The 17,059-nt window shown below is 50.5% G+C and overlaps 1 protein-coding gene across 3 annotated transcripts in view; it reads right to left on the bottom strand.

Annotated features, from left to right (window-relative positions):
* LOC118211163 (agrin-like) overlaps window positions 1-17,059 on the bottom strand; it is a 125,742-nt gene that overhangs the window by 27,720 nt on the left and 80,963 nt on the right. For all 3 annotated transcript variants that reach the window (XM_035388080.1, XM_035388082.1, XM_035388081.1), the window contains 8 exons: window positions 16,361-16,525; window positions 13,830-13,973; window positions 12,540-12,664; window positions 11,752-11,857; window positions 7,564-7,917; window positions 4,470-4,595; window positions 2,429-2,556; window positions 1,105-1,219 (listed from right to left, as the gene is read on the bottom strand). In XM_035388080.1, coding sequence (XP_035243971.1) covers window positions 1,105-1,219; window positions 2,429-2,556; window positions 4,470-4,595; window positions 7,564-7,917; window positions 11,752-11,857; window positions 12,540-12,664; window positions 13,830-13,973; window positions 16,361-16,525 — 1,263 coding nt within the window. The remainder of the gene's footprint in view (window positions 1-1,104; window positions 1,220-2,428; window positions 2,557-4,469; window positions 4,596-7,563; window positions 7,918-11,751; window positions 11,858-12,539; window positions 12,665-13,829; window positions 13,974-16,360; window positions 16,526-17,059) is intronic.

Here is a 17,059-nt window from a genome sequence, read left to right as displayed (position 1 = left end):
CTTCAATAATCCATACAATCTTCAAAGAATAAGCAAATTAACATGTTTATTTGTCACTATTGTTTTGTTTCTCTTGTTAACTTTAGTCCATACACACTACTTTCATATCTTTAACTTTTAAAAAATGTATTACACTTTGCACTTTTCTATGTGAATTCTTGAATTTTTCTTGAAAAAATCAGTTTACTTGAATTACGAGCTGGTGTCAAGCTCAAAAACAATGCTGACCCAGTTCTGTATATTTTCATCTGTTATTCCCAAAATGATAGTTAAGTGATTAAGGACAATTTTCGGTTTTAAAACCAGCTTTGCCGTGAGTAGCAAGAACTTTCTATAACAAAGCCCACCAAAATATAATTATTTATTACCAGTGCAGCTACAACAGAGCAGTGAATCTGAATGGCTTCGGCGACCCTCACAAACCCAGCCCCTCTGTCCAGAACAGTAATGCGCAGCAGATAAGTGGGTCAGGATGAAGCTTCGGTTATCTGACCGTCACATCAGTTCCCGGAGGCAGGAAGTACAGACAGAGTCGCCCTCAGACCGAGTCGCCGTACAGAAAGGGAGAGCACGACTCTCGCAGTGTCACCGCAGATGGCCGTCGTGACCGCCGACGTGAACGGCCTCAACGCCACTACAGTAAAAGACTCCGGACAGAGCCGGCTATGCTGAGCATGATGGGAGAGTTTGACGCAAGAGAGACCATTTAAGGAACGAAAAGTGCTGTGCTCACAGACGACAGACAGACAACAAACCAAAAATAGACCAAATACATAAACCGCAAGCTTTTCCCGGGTGACTTTCAGGATGTCATAAACGGTACACCTGAATGAGCTGATCATTTAACACTAAAGTTTTTTTTATTTATTGAAAGAATGCAGACATTGCGGTAGCACAGACTGAATTGCATGTTTTGAGCCCTGAACTGAAACTGAACTGAAGGCACTCAAGCTTGAAAAAGTTTTGTTCCTTACAACGTCCAAGTAGTTCAAAGCAGGCTTCGCTGCTGAAAATGAGAGACACAGTTAAACACATACTGTAGTTAAAGGCAAAAGAACTGAAATTAATTGTTGGGGCTGGTATGTGCCCATGCAGTCATCTTACCTGGGTCAAAGTGGGCCTCCACAAACGCCAGGATGGAATTGCTGGGGGCCAAACTCCTGACCCGGACACTCTTGAAATCCTTCTGAACATGTGATTTTCGGAACAGCTCATTCAGCTGAGAGAGAGAGAGAGAAAAAAAGAGAGGTGAGTAATGGAAAAATGTACAAATATGCAAAAAAATTCAATCAGAAGGATAAAAACATGCATACAATATTGTGTTCACAATTCGATCCAGGGTCACATGTTCATGTTGGCACAAGGGAAGAAATTACTAATCACTGTACCGAAAGCTTGTTGGGTCTCGCCACACAAACTGACATTTAACAGTGGCACAGAAGTAATTACACTGCCACTGGCTGCTGGCTTAAATGTCAAGTTACCTAATACAGTACACACCCACCGACTAGTTTCCATTCCAGATTCAGTGAAACCCCGTGCTATTTTGTGTTGGCTAACTTTTGACTGTCCTGCTTAGCCGAGTCTCTGCCTTCTAGCACAGGGGTGGATCTCTTTAGGGTACTAATGGGCCAACACTGGGACCCTGCCAAAACATGGCCCCGCCTCCTCTGCTCCCCAGTCCCACCTCCTTTTCTCTGTGGAGAAATGGGCCTGGCTGCACTTCCCCTGGATCAGAGGGAATTCAGCGGACTTCTTTGGTTCTCTTTTGGGGGCAAGTGGAGCGGATGGGGTGGGGGGACTGGGGGGACTGGGGGGAGGGGGTGGTGTCATGTTGTATTATACCCATACCCACCCCACTTCATTTCAAGTGCACTCACTTGTGAGGAAGATCTTTTGTAAGCAAGTCAGATATACACCGTGGGAGGCCTCTCCACTCAATTGCTATAAATGGGGGGTGACACACACAAAAGCCTGGCACTGATGCGCTCTCTTCATCTTCTTCCTTTGTTCTCCTAGCTTCTTCTCCCTTAAAAATGAGTTTCAGCTACACAGCTTTGCCAATGGCTGCCCTTGGTCTGGCAGTAGAACTACAGTTAATTTATCCCCTCCCACAACTGGGGTGGTGGGGCCCAAGGAGTCGGGCTTCATATGAAGGCTCAGAGGCAGGCCCCCAGTTACATACAGTTAGTCCTCAATGAACCTACTGACCTCACACAGCACCCTCTCCAACAGAGCTGCCAACCTGTTTTCATGATCGAAGTATTGATACTGACACACTCTCTAACTTAGCAGCCCATAAGGATCAAAAATAAGCAAGGAGTTGCTATATTTGATGGTGTCCTCTTCCCTGAACCTGTACACATGCACACTGTAATCGAGGCAGGCATTACAACACGGCATTATGTCGGAAACTGAAGACACTCACAGCACTCTCAATGCTACGGGCAGTCTCCCCAAAAAGCTCAGATTTGGGGTCCTCCATCTCCGGGGTGTAGAAGACTTCCTGGCCCTCCACCTGGTCCAGGTGCAGGAAGCCGCCGAACTTCACGGTGGCTGTAATGCAGGTAACACAATGGTGGTTATAGTTTGGACCAGGAGGGGGAGCCAGAGACACAGCTCCCAAAAAGCCCAGACAGTCACTGGGCAGGAAGAGGCAGTCAGAAGGGGTTAGCTGGACGGAGGAGTGGTGATGTTAACTCTGCAAGTTTGCCGTTGGTGTGTGTTTGAGTGGCGGGTGGGGGGGCACTGAGGCGGAGGGCGGACTATGAAGGAGGGTGAGTGGGGGGGGGCGTGTGGATGGAGGAAATGAGCTAGAGTTTACCGGGCCACAACTCCCCGTCCTCCAAAAATCCAGTGGAGACATGGAGAGCTGGGCGGACAGACTCCAGTCAGAGAAAAGAAATCGCCACAAACAGGTAAGATGCAAAGGAACAGCAGCGTGATTAACCAAGAGAGAAATCCCAGACATTATTACCAACAAATAGCCCCTTTCAGACAATCTATTTTTAATGGGCGTCCAGGCAACAGGCTGCAATAAGTCACTGCCACAAACCTCACACCTTGCTCTGGGGGTAGTGATGAGGTGGGGAAGGGGTGAGGGTGGGTACTTATTTATTAAAACCTGGTGTGAAAATTGAAGCAATAAAGAAAAAAGTTTCTAAAAAAATAAAATAAAATGAAATGAAATGAAATAAGAAGAGGCGAGGACCGGGCCTGATGCCGGGCGTGGTGCAGGCCGTAATCAGCGAAACAAATTGCCCAAATCAATCACGGGCCCGCGCGCCTCGGCTCGACCGGGCCGGGAAGAGCGCTCGCGTGATTACCGCCAAAGATAGCGGTAATTGTCTCCTAATCCCTCGGAAGAGTGACTGGCAGGAGGCCGGTTAAAAATCGCGCGATAAGGGGAGTATTTTTTCCCCCTCTCTCTCTCTCTTCTCTCAGACGTCAACGTCAACTCGAATCTGAGATCGCTTAAAAAAGAAGGTAAGAAAACAGGTGCGATTTCGCGGTAAAAAAAGAAGAAGAAGAAGAAGAAGGAGCGGGAGAAAGAAACGATGAGACTGGAAAGGCACGAAGAGATGCCAAGGGCGCCGAATTGCTATCTTGGGAATTTTGGCTTTGAGAACAAAGAGGATGACGACACCGGACTCAACAGGCAGAGAAGACAGAGCCCTCCTTCACTGACCGCCGATGCTTCGGGTGGAGGGGGAGGGGGAGGGGGAGGGGGTGTGGGGTTTGATACGGGACATAATGAGAACGTCAGACCTCGCGTGCAGATAAAAAAAGCCTTCCTAACACTTCTGCACTTCACACAGCACGTGCTGGGAGACCACACAGAGCCCACACCTCTCTGTCATGGGCCAATTTTTTCAGTCGCATTTAATGGAATGGAGGAGGAAAAAACCATCAGCTTCACACTATCCTAAAAAAAAAAAAAAAATCACACATCGACATTTTTTTCTTCCTACGTATCTAACGATCGCGAAGCGACGCGTTTGCCAAGATGGAGCGTGTCTGTCCGCAAGCGTGCTTCGCTGCTCAGAGCGGCTGCCAGGCCAGCTCACGCCAGCTGCAGGCGTCGAACACAGACCGGCTCTCTCTCTCTCTCATTCCCCCACAGCGCGGAACTTTCCGCTTTGTTCTTCGCCCCCCGAGAGACGGGCGAGCGATAATTCGGGTTCGCACTGTGCGACCCCTGAAGTCGCGATCCATCTTCTCTCCTTCACAGAGTGGGGGAAAGAGGGAAACGCAGGGCGGGGGGGGGGGGGGGGGGGGGTCACTGCATGTATACGCATCGCGATCACAGACGGCTGTAAACAATGAGTGGGGGGGGTGGGGGTGGGGGATGAGTCTGGAACCTTAAAGAGAAAGGATGCAACGAAATGCAGGCTCCCCACCTACAGTCAGATTGCTGAGGGAGGGGTGGGGTGGGGGAGGGTGTTTTGGTGGACAGAGGGGACACTTACGGGGACAGTTGCTTCCCTCCGAGTCGCTGGTGGGCGTGATGCCGTCGGGACAGCAGCCGAAGGGGCTGTTGTCGCAGGACGAGCGGACCTTGGGGTCAGGGGGCGTGGTCTCCTCTCCGGTTTGGTCTGGAGAAAGGGGAGGAGACGAACAATGGGATTCCACATCAGTAACAACGTCGTGATCAACCCAGGTCTCCCATTGCAGTCATCCAGACTGCAGTCTGACAAACTTACTGTTTTATCACTGTGATATTTGAATAAGTTATTTCGCTGGGTGTTAGGATTGGACACCGTATCGAGGTGTAGGACAATCGTTAGGAAACTGGGCTTGTAAATCCGATGCAAGCGCAAGTTTGATTCCCAGGCGCGAGACTGCCATCGCAGCTTTGAGCAAAAACACTTAACCTGAACTGCTTAAGAACTCAGACAGCTGTATAAATGGGTAGCATTTGTGTTGCGTGGGTTGAAAACATAAACTGTATAAGTCCCTCTGGGAGAGAGGGTCTGCTGAACTCCCAAAAAAAACATGATAAATATTTTAAAGAAAGTGAGGGGGGGATGGGGGGTGGAAATGAAGAGACACATTTCTGAACATGCCTCTTCCTCTTTTTCCAGCCTGTTCACCGCTGGTGGATATGGGTGGGGGGGGGATGTTTTCAGTCCCTATTGCATTACACTGAGATGCAGGGCAGTAAGTGGACTCCTTTATTCAGGGTAAGTTAACGAAGGAACAGGCAAAGAAACCGAACCCATCACCGAGCCTGAGCCTGAGCCTGTGCCTGTGCCTGTGCCTGAGCCTGAGCCTGAGCCTGAGCCTGAGCCTGAGCCTGTGTCTGAGCCTGAGCCTGTGTCTGAGCCTGAGCCTGTGTCTGAGCCTGTGTCTGTGCCTGTGCCTGAGCCTGTGTCTGAGCCTGTGTCTGAGCCTGAGCCTGTGGCTGAGCCTGAGCCTGTGCCTGTGCCTGAGCCTGTGCCTGTGGCTGAGGCTGTGGCTGTGGCTGAGGCTGTGGCTGTGGCTGTGCCTGTGCCTGAGCCTGAGCCTGTGCCTGTGGCTGAGGCTGTGGCTGTGGCTGTGCCTGTGCCTGAGCCTGAGCCTGTGCCTGTAGCTGAGGCTGAGGCTGCTGGCCGTGACGGGGCTGACTGCTGGGAGAGCCTGTCAGCCTGTGTACACGGCGCTGTATGTGTCGGGCATGCTCAATGCAGCCCAAAGGGCCCTGGGGCCTCCACTCTCACCCATATCAAATATCAGCCGGGCCTGACATTTCTGTAAAAAAATAAAAAATAAAAAAAAGGGGGTAGGAAGAGGGGGGAAGGGAGGGGGCTGAAGCAGACCAAAATGAAATAAAAGAACACTGAACAAAGAGTCCTCAAAGTTTGAAAAAAAATCAGTTTGAATTCTTTTTTTTTCTTTCGTTTGCTCAGTCCAAGAATGTACATCACAGATGTTCTTTGGCATGCTATATATCTGTAAATTTCAGAGACTCAAATGTGATACACGATAAGGGCTAAAGTGCTCAAATTTAAATAGTTCAAGTTGAACAGCCTGCAATTTAAGACCCTTAAATTGCTCTCAAGGTCATGCATATTTGTTTATATAGACATTACAAAGAATATTTTTTTGTAATTAGCTGACATCTAGTGAAACTTCATATTTTGCATATTACTGTTCACAGCAAGATGCTTCAGTGAAGCACATCAGGTTACTTTGCTCAAGAGGACATGAGCAGAGTCTCGTCTATGAACTGAACCTACACACTGCCAAACAGTAAAGTATTTATTTACTGATTTATTATTTGACGTATCACCTGCTGGCACAACAGAATTCACCGAATTTGTCCTTTGTTCAAGGTTGATCCACCTGGAACCAGAACTCGGCACACTAATCACCGCTGCCCGACCCCAGTGGCTGTAAATCTTCAGCGCTAAGCACTGATTGGCTGGCGCTTACGGAACAGTTTTATCTCCCCCTGCTACCGTCTGGGCTTCGTGTAGTCTTTCCCAGAGGGGACCGCAGATTGCACTCCATCAAAGATTAAAGGAACGGCCCTAAAAAAAAACAACAGCGACGACAATGGCGGCGGCGGCGGCGTTGGCGGAAGAGCGAATGAGCCGTAAACACCGGAGGGAGCCGCGAAGGACTCCGGCGCGAGGCGCGGAAAACGAGTTTGGGGGCGGAGCGGGACGGCGAGGAGCGGGGCGACGCGTCCCTGGGCGCCGTGTTTCCGCTCGGCTGTGGATTTACCGGCCGGCGGCTCAGAGGGGGCGTGGCGCAGCGGGGCGGGGCGGGGCGGGGCGCGGGCGGGTTTAACGGCAGGACGAGCCGCCGCTACCTCCTCGAAGACCCGCAGGCGACGGCGGCGGCCTCTTCAGCGGTCGGCCTTCGCCTCCCGCCGCGAGACCGCGCCCGAGTCGGCCGCCGACAGGCGAACTCGTTTGCGGAAACAGACGCGGCGAGTCGCGGCGCGTCAAACAGCGATCTCAGGCCGCCGCGGGATTGGCCGACCTCGGGGGAATCGCCACATCGGGGAAAAGCAGTCGAGGAGGAAACAGGAGTGTTTTGATTTGCTCCGTATTTACGGTTACTTTCATAATTACGCTGATTAGAATTGCCATTCAATCAAATTCTGATGCACTTCCTCCTTAACTTTGCTAATTACACCGATTAGAGCTGCCATTCAATCAAACTTGCATTTCAACCTCGACTTTGAGAAATGAACGTAGACGTGTTCCAGTTCATTTCAGATATAAAGCTGGTGAAAAAAGGTACTCAAAGGACAAAGCATGCTGTGGTTAGAACACAACTTCTGTTTATAGGGAGTCAAGGATGTGAATGCTTAGATCTACAGTCCAAAATAATTTCTTTTTAGATCACAACCAATGAAAATATCAGATAGCCACCCACTTTAGATTCAGAGATAAGGCACTGTGTTGATGAGCAAACTTTAAATTTAGTGCACTGGTATAAAAATAGTAATACATACTTAATGGATAAAATGTGTATTGCACAGTAAGTCTATGTTCACTTTCTTTCGTCACAAGCCACCTTGCCAAATGGACCTGCTGGCACTCTGGGAAATGTAGTGAAGAACACATTTACCGGCTGGCTCCTCCCCGCTAGCCTCCTTTTCGCCGCTACCCTCTGCATCGTCGTCACCACTGGGATCCCCGCTGCCAGACCCATCGAAGGGGGTGGGGGAGGGGCTGGGGCTGGGGCCAGGGGTGGTCTCTGGAGGAGAGGTCGTGGTCTGGGACAGCGTGGGCTGGGTGGCGGGCTCTGAGGTGGTGATGGCTATAGGCTTGTCCATCCTCCTCGGTACAAGGGGCTTCGTAGACAAGGGTTTCCCGGTGACCTCCGTAACCATATCCTTGGCATGGGTGACGGAGGGTGTGGTGAAGAGGGTGGTTGGGGACGGTGTGGGGCTGGCTGTTGGCCCAGGGGGCAGACCGGTCTCTGGAGGAATGTAGGAAAGAAGGATGGATGAGAACACACAGATCTGTCTACCATGCTCCGCCTCCCATTTACTTTCACTCATTTTCGCCAAAGGAGTCTACTCAAATAGCTCAAGAAATATGCACACCTAAGCTGGGAGTATACACCCCTGCCCTAAAAAAAAAACTATCTGAACCCAGACTGCACAAGGACACGGCAAAATCATTACCAGTTCCTCCGGGAAAGAAACATTAAAAAGAAAAGAAACCTAAAGTAGTCAATCACGCCAGTTGGAGCTCATTAGCACCAGACACCTGGGCATCCTTAGCAATTACATGTACCTTGATTGCATAAGTCGTATAATCAGCCTTGCTTTAGGCCGACCGCACATCCGTCTGACCTAACGACAGGGCAAGAGGGCAGGAGGAGGGAACGGACAAACAGGCTGCAGCGTTCCGAGCCAGCTCGCGCGCCTTCTGTTAGCGCACGCAGCAGCTCGCGCAGAGACGGCCACTCGCCGCGCCGCGCCGCCATCCGCGAGAAGATGAAGGAAGGAGGAGCCAGCGAGCTCCGGAATCTCTGGCTGCAAATCCCAGGGTGCAGCAGGAAATGAGCATCCTGCCACTGCCGCCGCCGCCGCCGCCGCCGCACCCCAGGCGAACGCGCGTGCATAATTCATACGCATTTTAATTTTTCACTCCCGCCAGCGGGCTCTAATCAGGAGCAGCCCGCGTCTCCGGAGATGACTGGCTGATAAAAAAAAAATGAGGACGGGGGGGGGAGAGTGTGGGGGGTTTAAATCTGGCTTCAAAGGACACCAAACTCAGCACCTCCCCCCCGCCCCCCCCCCACCCCCTCCCGTGTGGCGGCATTTATCACCGCTGGAGCAGCCGGCCCGACCCGGATGCCCCCTGCTCCCCCCCCCCCCCAATCGCCTGGGGGGAGCGAGCCCAAGGGAGCTGCCAGCCTGCCATCCAAAGAGAAGGAGCACAACAGGCAGGGGTAGATCAAAAGAAGCGTAACCGGGGCAACCCGCGGGGGAGCTGGAGGGGATTGCCTGAGCGGCTCGGTCAGAGAGATCAGCCGGAATGGATAAGCCACGGCGACAGCGACTGAGGCGTCTTCAGCGCCGGCGCTCGCTCGGTCACATGACCCCAGAGGGATCTCTTGGTTCCTTTCACAGGCAGTTTGACTGTGCTCTACTTCTTCAGGGGATTTGCCAGAATGACACATTCAGCTACGCTTTGATACCGGCACCAGTGGGTACGAGGGCGACAAAGCAGAGTGCGAAATTCCCCAACCTTAAAAAAAACGACAAAAAAAAATAATAATGAGCTCTCAGTGTGGTGGAAAGCAGACGGGAGCTGAGGGTGGCAGCATCAGGCTGGGGGAGAGGGGGACAGGGGGGGAGGCAGAATCAGAACGCGTGCAGTGGATTTGTTTTGATTCACTAGCTACGTTTTCCTCTTGGTTACACCTGTCAGTCAGGAGCGGCGTCTCGCGTCCGACCCCCGCCAAAGAGACGAGCGCGGCGAGCGCAGGTATCTCAGCGCCCGTCTCCGTGACAGCCGTGAACCGTGCAATTAAAAAAAACCAAAAAAAAAACCAGACAGTGCCAAAAAATAAAACTGGCGGGAGGTTCAGTGTGGCAGAAGCATTCCTTAATCGGGTTTAATGCTGCATTTGATTTTCTCTAAGAGGCAAGCAGCCATATTTCGGGGGTGGGGGGGGATATAATGGCACTTGCTAATGTGGAGCAAGCTATCTTTGGAAGCCAGCTATTTAGACCAAGTGATATAGAGAGATGAGGAAAGAGTGAGAGACCAACAGAAGGACAGAGAGAGAGAGAGAGAAGGAAGCAGAGAGGGCAAGATGGAGAACAGGAAGAGGAGAGAAAGAGAGGCAAGTGACTAAAAGAGATGGACGCAGAGACGTGGAAAGAGGAAGACAAACGCTTCCATAGCTCACTCGTGCCATATGTTTGCATGTGTTCTGCCAACTGGTGCGAACGCAAAGGTGAAGCCCCCCATATGGGAGACAGAAAAGGCGGCCAACGGCTGTAAAATGTTTCCTCCAGTCATCTTATTCAAAGCAGCCTCTCCATGAGGCAGACATGGTCACTGTTTCCCATGTACGCATATCATGGATAAGGTCGGGAGAGGCCTTCCTCGTCTGGAATGGATCCCACACACTTAAATCAGTGAACCCAAGCCACTGAGACACAGAGAAACCGGGACCCAGACCTAAAGATAGACAACGCTTGGTTCACATCGACGGATAATAGTTATGAATCAGATGCTAGCCCACTTATGACTATTAGTTCCCTGGTCGTGTATAAACACATTTAGCTGCATTAGCAGGTAACAGAAATGAGTAGCACAAACCACAACCCATCGTGTGTTGATTGCTGTTTCTTATTGCAATTCAATTCTATTTTATTTGTACAATGCTTTTTACAATGCCACTGTCACAAAGGCACTTTACAAAGAAAAAACTGGGCAAAAGGGGTACTACTCCAAGGAGCCCTTCCCCAGAAACTCTGTGGCCTGGTGTACGTGGCGGGTCCCAAACCGTTTATGCGCGGCTGGGATCCTTTCTGTCTCATGCTTTTTTAGCTCATCTGATCTGACCGCGCTCGGAGACGGGCTAAGTGCGCGCGCGGCGGAGACGCTCGACACCTGGCGCTGGCCCCGGGCCCAATGAACACGCAGCTGCCACCGCCCGTCGCCAGGGACGCGATTCTCCACGCCACTCTCGCCGACGGAGAGCTGACACCGCCCCGGGAGCCGCGGCCCAATCCCCCACCCACCCAACCACCCCGGCATTCCCGGCAGAGCTCATCGTGGGATGGAATCGAAGCCTCTGTCCTCTTGACGGCTAATTGTCCTCGAGCTGAAGACAACTCTGAGGCGTGGCAGGGAAGTGGGGGGGAAAAAAAACACAAATAGATTGAAGGATTCTCTGTGCAGACTCGCCGTCTAAAGCCCTAATCTGCAGCAAGGTCCTGAGAGCGGAGGAGAGGAGCACGGATGTGCTCAGGAGGATTCCGAGACGGAGCCTTCTGCCAAAAAAAAAAAACCTTTCTGTCACAGTGTTGCCAGATGCTTATGATTCACTCCACAAATACATTCCCTCAAAAATCCCTTTGGAGCCCCACACGAAATCTCAAGCGCCTCATTTTTAAAATCCCCCTATCAAAGTCCGGGACATTTTCCCACTGAAAGTTGGACCTTGAAAATAAGCAATCCTCTACCCCTCCCCAACATTCAATCATGTTTACCATTTACTTCTTAATCCTCCCCCCCCCCAATGGCAACCATGTTTATTGCACTCACAGTGACACTGTTGGTTGGAACAGAGCCTGATTGGACAAGACGTCCCTGTGGATGCTTAATGCCTTTCATGCTTGTTAATTGCCAAATTCACTCAAAATGAAACCTGTGTGGAACAGAAAAGCCAGTTCTCTGTTCAATGTCAAATAACGCTTTGGTGCTCTTCACCACTCTGGCCTCGTCAGAGACTAAGAGGCTTTCAGGGACTCGCACGAAAATCGCCTGTCCTGCAAAGGGCCGGGACCAGAGGGGCGATCGTCTGTTTGATCGATCCCTTTGAGAACTGAGAGGAGGAGTACCGGAACACTGCACAGAAACTACAGTTCTGTGAGAGATCTGTCCCGCCTTATTCATCGATAACAGCCAAGGGTTCCTGCTCCACAGAAGGTGCACTGGTACCATTTAACACAACCTGAACAATCAGTTCCAGTTTAGCACAGAAAGGTGAATACACATGCGATTTAATCCGGTTTGTCTCAATCCTTGTTTTAGTACGCCGGTCCAGGAGAGGGCGCGTTCTCACCTGAGCACTGGCCGGGGTGCTTGACGGTGACGTCCTGATCCTGGCGACAGGCGATGGTCCTCAGCTGGCACTGGTCGGCGTAGGTCACCCCGTCCGAGCCGCACACCTGCCGCGGAACACCCAGACCCGGAAACGTTCACACGGAGTGCCCTCACCTGACCCTCCACCACTACCGCACAGTCACATCGCAGCACAGCCCCTACGCAGCTGTGACATCACCCCACGGGCGCGTGCACGTGACTAGCCCTAAACCCGCACGCCGTCTTCTGTGAGGCCGAAGAGCCGCGGTAACATAAAGATGGGAGAACAGCGCAGCCTCCATTTAAAGTAACGCGGCTTTTATTGATAACTGTTCGGCTCCAAGTTCACTTTATTATGATGCATGTTGCAGTTAAGGGCGGTGGCCTGCCGCCGTGTTATTACTGCTATAATTTAAGCTGTGCCGTTTCTCAGCTCCATATCGTGTCACAATCATTCTGGCTGGTTTGTATCTTATCATTCTTTTAGTTTCTCTGATATTTATATTTATTACATGTATCCCTTTATGTCCCCCGTCACTCTGAATGAGAATGCTTGCCAAATCAATAAAGCAGGGTACAAATAATTACTGCACGTGTTCTCATGTTCTTTAGATGATTTGATTATTTTACGTCCTTGTGTGAGATCAATAAATTATGTTCTCTCACAGGGCTGAATCAGTTGGCCTTCAGGAATATGAATAACTCCTGGATAAGAAGTGCTTAAAGTCTGCTGATGCGGGTGGGGGAGTTATGTCTTGGGGACCCCACCTTGGTCTTCTTTTCCTTGTCGCAGTCTGGGGAGGGGCATTCGCAGTGGGCCTGGCCGTTGACCTTCACACAGGACGCGCCAAACTTGCACTCCATCTCGTCGCAGGACGCGGGAGCGTCGGGACCTGGGGGGGGGGGGGGGGGGGGAGGGACAGACAGACCCAACTTCACTCCTGACTGGCTCCCATTCCTGCCGCTCAACCCCTTTGTCATGGGCCATGAGGAGCAGGAAACATTCCCCCCCTCCCCCCCTTACTTTGAACCTTTTTGTTTTACCCCCACGCTCCATTTTCTTCTGTCACGTCTCACAAATTCGGCTAAATGATCGCCATTATATCACCGCATGTCTGTAGGCACTTGAAAAGGTTCTTGGAGGGGAGAGGAGTAAAACGATAATGTTTTCAGCCATTTAGTATGCATGCGGCTAGTCTCTCTCTTGACTAGACTAATGGATTTTTGCAAAGAGTACAAACTACTGAAAGTAGAATGAGAATGTTGAAAGAATGTGAGAATGCTGAAGTGCATGTGTACGTCATAAACAGCACTGCATACAAATTGTAATCCCTACACCTCTCGCCAGTCACTGTAACTCTTCGATATCCAGGCAATCATCAGTACGATCAAACTTCACACTTCATCCTTGTCATAAATAGGTCCATTTACAAGATTTAAAGAGCAGGCCTTTTTCCTTTTTCCCCCATCTACGAGACACTCAGGACTTCAGCGCTATTTGTTCCATTAAATTACAGCATTTAACAGACACTCTTATGCAGAGCGACGAACACAGCTTTTTGCATTTTTTTTAACCTAACATCCATTTGCACAGCTGGATATGTACTGAAGCAATGCAGGTTGCGCACATGCGTAGAAATCTCTTACAAGACCTCTTAAGAACTTTCCATATTAAAAAAGGAACACTAAATGGAATCACAACACTAAAAAAAAAGTTTTAAAAAAGTAAGACCGTCTTTTAAGGTAAATACATTGGTACACTGGTATCACCTAAGAAAAAGATTCCTCAAAGACAAAAATGCAAAATGGCGTAATATAATGCAGTTAATTAATTTAATTTGGCATGGTCGTAATGGAATGTTAACCTCTGTCCTCATCTGGAAAGCAATGTCCACAGTGGCAAGTCAGTCACTGCTGTTGCCACGGCGCACAGCATTCTCAGTTCGGCAGGCATGTTGAATGGATGTGCGCTGGGCAGTGTCAATCAGGTTGATGTGGTCGGTCATTGGTCTGCAGAGGAGAAGGGGGCGGGGTTTCCCCCCAAGGCCACGCCCTTACCTTTATCGCAGCCGCTGGCGCTCATCTGGCTGCCGTCCGGACACACGCTGCACTTGACGCCCTTCACGCCCGCCTTGCAGGAGCACAGGCCCGACATCTGCTCGCAGTCGTCCCTCACAGAGCCCAGGGCGTCGCAGTTACACGCTGCGGAGAGAGAGAGAGCGTCACAGTTACACACTGCAGAGAGCGCAGAGCGTCACAGTTACACACTGCAGAGAGCACAGAGCGTCACAGTTACACACTGCAGAGAGCGCAGAGCGTCACAGTTACACACTGCAGAGAGAGAGAGCGTCACAGTTACACACTGCAGAGCGCACAGAGCGTCACAGTTACACACTGCAGAGAGAGAGAGCCCAGGGCGTCGCAGTTACACGCTGCAAAGAGCACAGAGCGTCGCAGTTACACACTGCAGAGAGCACAGAGCGTCACAGTCACACACTGCAGAGAGCACAGAGCGTCGCAGTTACACGCTGCAGAGAGAGAGAGCGTTGCAGTTACACACTGCAGAGAGCACAGAGCGTCACAGTCACACACTGCAGAGAGCACAGAGCGTCGCAGTTACACGCTGCAGAGAGAGAGAGCGTCACAGTTACACACTGCAGAGCGTCACAGTTACACACTGCAGAGAGCACAGAGCGTCACAGTTACACACTGCAGAGAGCACAGAGCGTCGCAGTTACACACTGCAGAGAGCACAGAGCGTCACAGTTACACACTGCAGAGAGCACAGAGCGTCGCAGTTACACACTGCAGAGAGCACAGAGCGTCACAGTTACACACTGCAGAGAGCACAGAGCGTCACAGTTACACACTGCAGAGAGAGAGAGAGAGCGGGAGAGGGTCACAGTTACACACTGCGGAATTAGAGACAGTGAAGCATACGTCCGGGAAAAACAAACCTCTCTGCTATCCTCTGCCAGTCAATGCATTCAGGGAGAGGTGTGTTATAGTTCTAAACGGTCTTTTCTGCTTTCTTTAACGTTCATTTAACTGTATTTTGCCCTTGTATTCACTGCGTTAATATACATCTTATTATTGGCAGATCGTATTTACCGTGTTCATATACATCCTATTATTGACAGATCTTATTGATAAAATGCCTTGGCAGCACTGGATAACTCCTGCCAAGTCAATAAAGTCTGAATCCTTAAATTCTAATGAGGAGAAAAGACAGGAGGGGGAGGGCACACAGACAGAGAAAGAGAAAAAGGAAGTGGGGAGAGAAAGGGGGGGGTGGATTGGATGAGTTCATGCTCGATTTACTTGATTCTTGATTCACCTTTGTCTTAACAGAGAAGACTCAGTAAGGGGGGGTGCATTGATTATGAATTAAGAGTCAGTGTAATGCCTGGTGACAAACTTGTGAATGGTGACCTCACTGCACCTCCTACACAACTCATTTCTGTGTTTCTCACACTTGCCGCCCCCCTCAAATGTGTGAAGAGACAAGCAAACCTAAGGGCAGTAACTTCAAAGACAGCAAAAGCACCAGCGCATCCATGTCACAAACCTGGGACACGCATTCAAAGGTCAAACACAGGTCAACCGCCTGCAGGTTCTTATACAGTCCTGCGGCAGGCCAGGTGCCTTTGGTGAAACCCACAGGACTGTGACAACATCCCCTCCAGGGAACAGAGACTTGGCCTCTAGTTTCTGGGGTCACTGTTTGTTTTCATGTTGGGCTCTGTTGTGTCTGCATGGTGAGGGCATAAGGCCACAGAGGCTGGTCCCCTGCCTGCGCTCAAACCTTGTTAGTCTTCCCTGACGGTGAATGTACTGTTTGTTTCAAATTGAATTGCTGGAGCTCTCCGAGGTGTCGGAGACAAGGCTTGGTTTCTTCTCAGTACCTGCGCTAGAAGAACAGTACGTCCAGCTGTGCATCATTGCCTTTGTTGTGCTTTTTGCTAGCTGTACCCTTTCACTGAATTTCTAAAGCTTGAAGAAAGCTCTACGAATATGGCTCTACGAAAATAGTTCTGTCAGTACCGATGCACACTTCAGGAGAGATGGTTTAGCTTGGCACCACCGGTTTCAGGTTTCAGCCTGGGCTGTGTGACGTGCGGTATGAAAAAAGAATCACTGGCTCGTGGATGAATTATGGCCAGTTCAGATCAATGATTCACAACGAGACCGGATGCAACTTGCAAAATTCCAAGACGTCTGATTGTAAACGTTCTAAAACTGCACTTGGCGGTTTGACAGGGTGGGTCTTTTGAGACCCCAGGCAACGGCTTCAGAGGCTCTGCAACTAACCAGTTCTCACCGCTGCAATTTTCTCTGCAACATTCTAAAACCGTTTCGTCTCGTTGCTAATCATTGATCTGAACTGGCCTTAAGAGAAGCTTACCTGGTTGCGGGTGACAAACAGTGATGAGAGCACATAACACTAAGGCAATAGAGGGGACTTTTAATACAGGCTTAATTGTGTTAATAGGCATTTAGAAGATGTGTTTTCGCAATCCTAATAAAATAAGTTAATAAAACCAGAAGAGGGCAGAAGGGGAGAAGCAGGGATGGGAGGAGCCTCTTACGCGTGCAGCCGCTGGTGCTCTCCGTGACGATGCCGCGGAAGTTCCAGAACCCCGGCTCGCAGCGGTCGCACTTCTGCCCGCCGACGCCCGGCTTGCAGGAGCACTGCCCGCTCGTGGGGTCGCACGCGCCCCCGTACGAGCCGTACGGGTTACACTTACAGGTACCTGGGGAACACCGGGGGGGACACACGCGCTTCTGAGACGGTCGCTACGGGCTACGGCCATTAGCACCGTCCATTACATTACAACACAGGCGTTTAGCAGACGCTCTTACCCAGAACGACTTACACAGCTTTTTACATAGTGATTTACATTTCATTCATTTATACAGCTGGATATATACTGAAGCAATGCAGGTTAGGTACCTTGCTCAAGGGTACAACGGCTAGTGTCCTAGCGGGGATTCGAACCTGCGACCTTTAGGTTACAAGACCAACTCCTTACCCATTACGCTACACTGCCACCATCCACTGACAGAGGCAGTGTACCAAAACATTTTCATCACTTAGCCACATTTGGTACACTGGAATAAAAAATGCTGAGAATGCTTTTTATGAACCAAGGCCTCATAATAATTACGTTTGCAGACCCACTCAGAGTCATCGGACACAATACGGACGAGTGCACTGTCCATTAGCACCCGAACTGAAAATGCTAGTCGCTGTATCGCAGGGCCAAAGACAGCCAGGGCGAGAGCAC

This window comes from Anguilla anguilla, chromosome 13 (genome assembly GCF_013347855.1).
Source record: "Anguilla anguilla isolate fAngAng1 chromosome 13, fAngAng1.pri, whole genome shotgun sequence".
NCBI classification, from domain to species: domain Eukaryota; kingdom Metazoa; phylum Chordata; class Actinopteri; order Anguilliformes; family Anguillidae; genus Anguilla; species Anguilla anguilla.
This window is presented reverse-complemented; position numbering and strand designations above follow the sequence as displayed.